General features: G+C 34.7%; 1 protein-coding gene across 1 annotated transcript; it reads right to left on the reverse strand.

Moving 5' to 3' along the window:
• Positions 1–242: 242 nt before the first annotated feature.
• On the reverse strand, positions 243–6,245 carry LOC106132753 (uncharacterized). The gene is made up of 3 exons (XM_013332276.2): positions 5,204–6,245; positions 4,596–4,729; positions 243–477 (listed from the first exon to the last, which is right to left on the reverse strand). Exons 1-3 carry the CDS (start codon positions 6,013–6,015, stop codon positions 302–304), a joined length of 1,122 nt encoding a protein of 373 aa, XP_013187730.2. The 5' UTR covers positions 6,016–6,245; the 3' UTR covers positions 243–301.
• Positions 6,246–7,600: the final 1,355 nt, after the last annotated feature.

Below are 7,600 nucleotides of genomic sequence, written 5' to 3' on the forward strand. Positions count from 1 at the left end.
CTATTACTGATTGATATAATTTTATATGCCCGCCAGGCCAAACTTTTGCTAAGGCTATTTCCATATCTTGTAGTTAAGCTGGTCTATAAAAATTCTTTGTCTTTTGCGTAATGTCTTATTTTATTTTTGGCTTATGTTCTTAAATACATAGCCAGCTTTCGCTTGCCACTTGGTTCTTTTTAACCAATATCTGTTTTAAACTTTTTTCTCACCTCTTTTAGATAAGAGCCCGGGGTCGGGGTGCGCGTTTTGACCATAATACTCGATGAACCTATACTAATTATCACAGTCTAAAATATAACTAAAACTTCAACTTGAAAGAGGATGTATTTTTTGACGCGGTAGGTTTAGAATCCGTCTGTTGTCCAGTTATAAGCATCTTTATGTATCGCCCTTGTTGATCTGACGGCAAAGTCACGCCTAGGGCTTCGCAGTTCTTGATGATCTCTGTGCAGCCGCGGATGTCACGATTTTTTACTGGAAAAAAATATATAAATCAATTTTAATACGGTAAAACGAGGAAAAGAATGAACCCCTAAAATAGTTATTACCGTGATTTTCTACCCAAATACGTAAGTCAAAAAAGCGTGGCAGTATAAGGTACACCATGTTTTAACCCTATTGTGGCCATGTTTCAAAGAGTTACACGTACGGTCGGGGGAGAGTAATGTGACCACCTAATGGTATTGATTTATATAGTGAGGTGTGTAGTTTTATCTGCCCCCGGCCGTATACCAGTTTGCCAAACGATGATCTTAAGGAGAGGGAAAACATCGCTAAGAAACTTGCACATACAGGTAAGACAAAACTATTATTCAAGATAGAGGTGAGGCCGTGGGTGGAACTAAGGCCCGGAGGACAATGATGGAAATTTTCTGTGTCGTATACGGTACACCTACAGAAGTTCATGTTCAACTTTCGGAATACATCTTATGAAAAAGTATAAAGACATTGCAGGTAACAGATACAAAGGCATGAACAGAATTCTGTAAAAGTAAGACGGGGCAGCAACCAAGATTATATGAGTGATACTAGAGCAGATAAATAAATGTTGCTTCCCCTCTCATTTTGCATCTCGTTCTACTACTAAGATTTTGGAACCTATTTTAGTTAAAATGATTATTTTTATGAATTTTGAAAGTTGTCGGTGTTTTCACAGTTCAAATGACCAACCCATGATAATTAACAAATTTCTAACCGCACAAAATTCGTGGGCAAAATCTTGCGCGAAATAACAATACGTATGTAACAGTTCATTTAACCTATAACATCGGTGTAATTGGAAAACTAAATTATTCGTAAATAGTAGAGGCACACGTGCAGTCTTTCATTAGCTATTCTGAACCCACCTGCATGCTGAAATTGTTTTAGCGGCGAAATTGAGATAGGGACGATTAATAATAATATAATAATAATATAATGATATAATAATAATAATGATAATGATGAATGAATGATATAATAATAATAATAATATAATGATATAATAATAATAATGATAATTAATGAGCTAATTTTATGCACCACATGTCGCACCGCATGTCAGGTAAAAATAATTTAAATAAAATATATTTCTCTTGGTGCCGTATGGTTCCCGACACAAACAGATAAAAAGAAAAGGACTGCTCCGTCTTTAATCCATGGATATCGTTAAAGGCGACTAAGGGATAGTATATAGGAAATATATACCTATTACCGCGATTTTACTGAACTTAGGCGGAGGGGTAGGTAGAGTAGATGTCATTCAGGGAGGTGAAGATGCAACCGGCCCTTGCAATGCTACGATGATTATGCTGATTTTAAAGACCCATAGGCATGACTGAAGTCCGCCTTTTGTTAATTTTATATTGTGCATAAAATTTGTGTTTTAAGTTTAAAATAAATTAATCTCATGGGAAAGGAAAGGAAAAGGGTCAGCGCCCACAAAATTATCCTTTATGCCTCAGTAAAAAAGTTGCTTTACCGTGTTTTGCTAACTGGTACAAGTCGTCTTTTCAGGGCAGGAGTAAAAAAATGAAGATTTAAGTATATTAGATCCTTATGGTCACGTTTTTGCTCTGATAGTAATACACAGGCAAATATAGCAACTCATCTATTTTAAGATCCTTGTTTATCTTTTGTCCCACAATAAAGACAATCGTTTTGTAAAAAACAGTCTTGAGCCCGTGACTTTGGTCAGATCAGACATATTTGTTATCAACAAACCCATCACAAAATATAACAGATTTTCTTTTAAACATTGTTATGCTGCTATTGTTATATGTTCATTCTTGTGCTGGTGCCAACACTAGGTTTCCAGGACACCAGGTTAAAATAAAGTAAAAAGGTATTAAATCTAATTGATATAGTGACTCCTGCGTTCAACCTTGCGACAAAGTTTTAGGATCGGTGGGACAAGACAAGCGGACAATCATCAGCAATGAGGAACCGACTTAGAAGTCACGTTTTTAGAAAATGTAATGATAAGGTCAGCAAATAAGGACACAATGTGACACAGGAGTCATTAGGCCAATCGATTAGCTGTGTCAACTTACTGCTGATTGTACGGAGTTGCTACTTATGTTATCTTGTTACAATATACTTAGTTATTATTTATAAACAAAAGTCTGGTATGGTTGAGGTCTACAAGTTTATTTTTTAAATCATAGTTACAATGGCCGTTGATTATATCATGAACGTTGATAAAGCATTGTATTTATTTATACAATACTCACTGTATAATAAAATATTTGACATGTACAAATTGCCTTTAGAAAGATTTGTAAATGTATAAAAGATTTGCTGAAACTGTATGTCAGGTTACGTAGGTGACAATGCCAAACTCCAAGCAAAAGGTAGCCTCAAATGGAGAGAAAATACGTTTTACAAAAAGTAAACTAATTTATTGTTTATTTGTTTCTTAACGTTTGTAGGCCCAGTCTTAATAAAACTTACTTAAGCTTAAAAGAAACAAAAATAATGGAAGAAAAACGTAGTATCGTGATGATGATGAAAAAGCAATATTTAACTAAACTCCCATGCGAAAACGAAATCGGCAATGGTAAACCACACGAATGGTACGTTCTGAAATTTATTAACCGAAACTTATTGTCATTCGCGGAATATCGATATTGCTCATGCTAGTATAATTGAACTTGTATGCCGAATAAATGTATGTCACGGTGTAAAGTGAGTCACGTTTATAAGGTAGGTACTTGCATAGTTAAATTGGTTGTAACGTGACAAAATCAGATACAAATAATAAATTTTTAATTGTTTTTAATTCGATACTTATGACTTGACATACATTCATTGAAGACCGTCAATGGTGGAACTATTAAGGTTGGGTCACCCTGAAAAGGTTGCGGAGGTCAAATGGGAATTACTTGGTGCAAGAACCTGACTTTTCCTAGCCAGCCACCGCGTATGACACGCGCGACGACGCCGTATTTATCGCGCGAAAAACTATCGCTGTTTCAATCTGATGTGAATCGGGACGTGCCGTGTGGTTCCCGGCAACAAAATAAAAAGAATAGACACACTCGTATCTCTTTCCTATGGATGTCGTAAAAGGCGACTCAGGAATAGGCTTATAAACGCAAGACGTGATTTATGTATGTGAAACGGGACAGCGATAGTTTTGCGCGCGATAAAAACTGCGTCGCGTGTGCCATACTACGGAGGCAGGATTAAGGTCGAAGGCGTCAGCAGGAAGAACTTGATTTGTCTGTGATTTCGCTCGCATGAAAATTGTATGGCTGTACGATATCTGTCAGTATTCCTCTTATAGGCGGTGGGCTAGTAACATGTCATCTCAAACTCAATTCCATCCTAAAGTCATACAGCTAAAAGTGTCCTTTCAGTCTTTCCAAGACTGGTGGCCCTGTCTATCCCGCAGATGATAAAGACGTGACTATGTGTATGTATGTTGTCGTGTCTTAGTAATGGAAGTGTTTTTTTATAATATAAATAGACATACTCGTCGAGAAATTTTTACCGTGCAGAATGGTAATAGGGGAGTTGATAATATAAAAGAGAAAACAAACAGTTACCATAAATCTGTGAAGGCATAAATGTTAAAGGTTAAGTATTTAATGATAGTGGGTTCAATAACATTTAAGATCAGTCGTCTTCTGTCACAGTGCATAAAACTCTATTACTTTGTTTCTCAGAGTGAATAAAAGTACCTACTTTATTGCAAATTAACAAAAATAGTACAAAACGCGCAATATCTTTCAGGCAACCCTATTATCAGGACTCTTTTTGCAATGGGAATTATTTAAATTATCCTATAATACATCTTTATAGATGATCGAACTGATGCTAAAACATTCAAAGATGAGATATGAAGGCAATGATTCTTAAAATCCTATAGAATCTTATACTCATCATCACATCAATCTGTCAGTCTATGAAGTGGACATCAAGGTGTGAAGTTATTAAAATGGTATCAGGAACATGCTCTGATAAGACTTACAATGATGCTTTTTTTCATGGTTGCTAGGAGTCATAGGCAGTTATATAAAAAAATAGGTACTTAACAGAGGACAGATAATTCTCACAGATTAACAATATCATTGTGAGAATGGTTTGTGTGAAATGAGAAAAAATCTTACATTTGAAATTGAAGAGAACTTGTAAAACTTTGGTGTACTCTGCCATCATATTGTACTTGAGTAGCACTTGCAACAGTCTCACAACAGCATCGTCGTTGTAATCTCTAAGGATGGTTATACTAAAAACTACGGCTCTGGAAGAGGTAAAAAAAAATTTCTGTTAAAGTTCATGAGTGATTTTATTTTAGTTTAACATTTTGGGCTCACAGACATTCTTCACGCTAGCTAAGGAAAGTAGGTACAACGTTTTTGTCGCGCACTTTTTTATAATAACTGGATAGCGATAGTTTATCGCGCAACTAAACCGTAGTCGCACGTGCAATGCTCGCCTCTCTGGATTATGATGGATGATAATAAAAAGCTGTGATAAAGTTATTTAAAACATGTTATTCAACTATTTAAATAGCATTCATGAATGTGAAAAAATTTCACTAGGTATGTCATCAATTGAAAAAATGTTTAAGTTGGAAAAATTTAAGCAAGCAAGCATCTCATGGTTTTAATACTTGCAAAACCTTTGTTAAGTTTTAAATTACTTCACACAAAACTAACAAGAATGGATGGATTTTAACTTTTCTACTATCTATTCTCAATCAATGTTAACTTACCTATCCCTAACAATATCTTGAAGAACCTCAGAACTTTCCAGCAACTCATTGCCCAGCATTTGGTCAGAAAACCATGAGCTTGACCAGCAGATATACCAGAAACATATCAAGGGATAATGTTCCTCCCAAGTCTCACTAAATTCCAACACATACTTTTTAAATATAACTAGTGATGCCTCCGATCTATTCAACACAGAATCTTGTATCAGTTCTTTAAATATTATCCTGTAAAATGTTCTCAAATTTTCATGTGTTCTGTATGACTGTTTTAATATTTCCAAACCTTTTTCTGAGTTACCCCTCATACATTGCGCTTTAGCTGAGTAATGTTGGAATTCTCCATTTCTCTTATAAAAATTGGGATCAACCTTTGCACAATATTTTTGAAGTACAGCCACCATGTCAGTTTTTCCATGATTACTATAATGCCTGAGGAGTCGCTTTACTGTATTTTCGTTAATAAACTTACTATAATTTATACAATCTGTTACGATCTGTTTCACAACTTTGTCTTTACTTTTGACCTGAAGTTCTTCTAATATTTTATTCAAATCTTCTTCGTTCATCATGGACACGTCATATCGATTTGATTCTGATTCCATGAATTTCCTAATTCTTAAGTTATTAACATCAAAGACGTTGACTATTTTAGATTTATTTCTTTGGAAATCTTGGGTAAACACATCTAGCGGGTCGATAGTGGTAGCGTAATAAAATATATTTGGTACAAAACTATGATATTTCTTAACGTAGCACAAAAGACGGACATAATTGCGAGGGTGCATAAATAATTGCAAACTTATCGCACTCATTGCTTTTATTTTTAAAGCGATTCTGTAGTCACGGCAAAGGTTATAAAATATTTTCACTTAATTAACTAGAAAATTGATACTACTTGTGGACTCCTTTGTACATCACTTTTTCGAAATTAATCACTTTTTTCATAGAAAGTCTTTGGACTTATTAACAATTTAATATTGTTTGTTTACTTTTATGTAAATTTTTGTTTTCTTTTGCTGACGGCTGAATTGCATTTATTTTTGACTTTATGACATTGATGGACGGGTAGATATAAAGATGTCAAAGTCTGTTTGTACGCATGAGGCATAGAATTTATTGGCATGAGGCTACATGAGGTCACGTTATTTGCCGTTTTCTTCTTTTCTGTTTTATTTATTTTAAATAATAAATAAATTATTTGTTCAAACCACCACTTGCTTAACTGTGAATGTTTTTTAAATAAAAAACTTGATTTTAGTGCATAGTGCCATCTCTTAAAGATTTACTAAACTAATAAAATGTTTTGGTATTAATTTATACTATTTGACGCTAGATGGTGTTTGCGTAATAGCTTTAGCTATTCAACGCTAGATGTCACGCTACAAAATTTTTATTAAAATGTTTTTGGAAATAATTCATGCTATTCAACGCTAGACGTCGTCTTACAAAATGTATAAATTACCAAAACTTTTTTACATATAAGAGATGGCACTATGTACTAATTTCAAAGTTATTTTTCCTCTGTTTTTTTTAAATGACAAAATTTAGCACTTTCCACAAAACAATACAGGATTTTCGCAAATCCCACGGGAACCCTTAATTTTTACCGGGATGAAAAGTACCCTATATACTTCTCCAGTAACGTAAAATTTGAAGATGATTGGTTCAGTAGATAAGGCGTGAAGAGTTCACACTTCGCGTTCGCACTAACAATATTTATTGTAGTTAGAAGGACATATAGGGTAGGTAATTTTAATCTCAATAAAAACTATATTTCCCGTAAATGAAACAATCAACAGTCTTTTCAAGACTGTTGATTGACCATACATACATACATACACATAGCCATGTCTATAAAAGTTTGAATTTGAATTTGAATTATATCCCTTGCGGGGTAGATAAAGACGTGATTATTCGTATGTGCCTATACTTATATGTATGTACTGCCTTTCTCGTTTTCAGCTAGAACTTCACAACTTGTAAGTTTACAATAGGTACCTACCAGGACCATCGGTATGATTATTACAAATGTTCTTGTGAGATGACGCTATAGTTTTTTTTTAGATAAGAACGATCGCCGACAATGATCGCCTGTCGATTAACATGCACCTATTAGTCGTAAATGCCAGTTACACAGCGGGGGATTCGAAATATGAATGCAGGACACAGGTCTGGTGTGAGCATGATTTCTTGTCTTTGGATTTTTTGACTAGGCGACTGTACATAGGTACATAATGTACCTATGTATAGTCGCCTAGAGAATGGCATAGAAACCAAAATGAGTGTGCCTATGCACACTATTCTGGACCTGCGCAGAGAAACCTCACCCATATCCTGGATCATGAATAAACAATTCAGTTATCTGAATGTGTCTTAACGACGTCTTAATGAATCCTT

This window comes from Amyelois transitella, chromosome 19, assembly GCF_032362555.1.
Source record: "Amyelois transitella isolate CPQ chromosome 19, ilAmyTran1.1, whole genome shotgun sequence".
Taxonomy (NCBI): Eukaryota; Metazoa; Arthropoda; class Insecta; order Lepidoptera; family Pyralidae; genus Amyelois; species Amyelois transitella.

Coding starts and splice junctions, on each gene's coding strand:
- LOC106132753 (XM_013332276.2), bottom strand. CDS start 6,015: ATGAGTGCGATAAGTTTGCAATTATTTATGCACCCTCGCAATTATGTC. Junction 4,730..5,203: donor CAAGATATTGTTAGGGATAG/GTAAGTTAACAT, acceptor TACCTCTTCCAG/AGCCGTAGTTTTTAGTATAA. Junction 478..4,595: donor AGTTCTCTTCAATTTCAAAT/GTAAGATTTTTT, acceptor ATTTTTTTCCAG/TAAAAAATCGTGACATCCGC.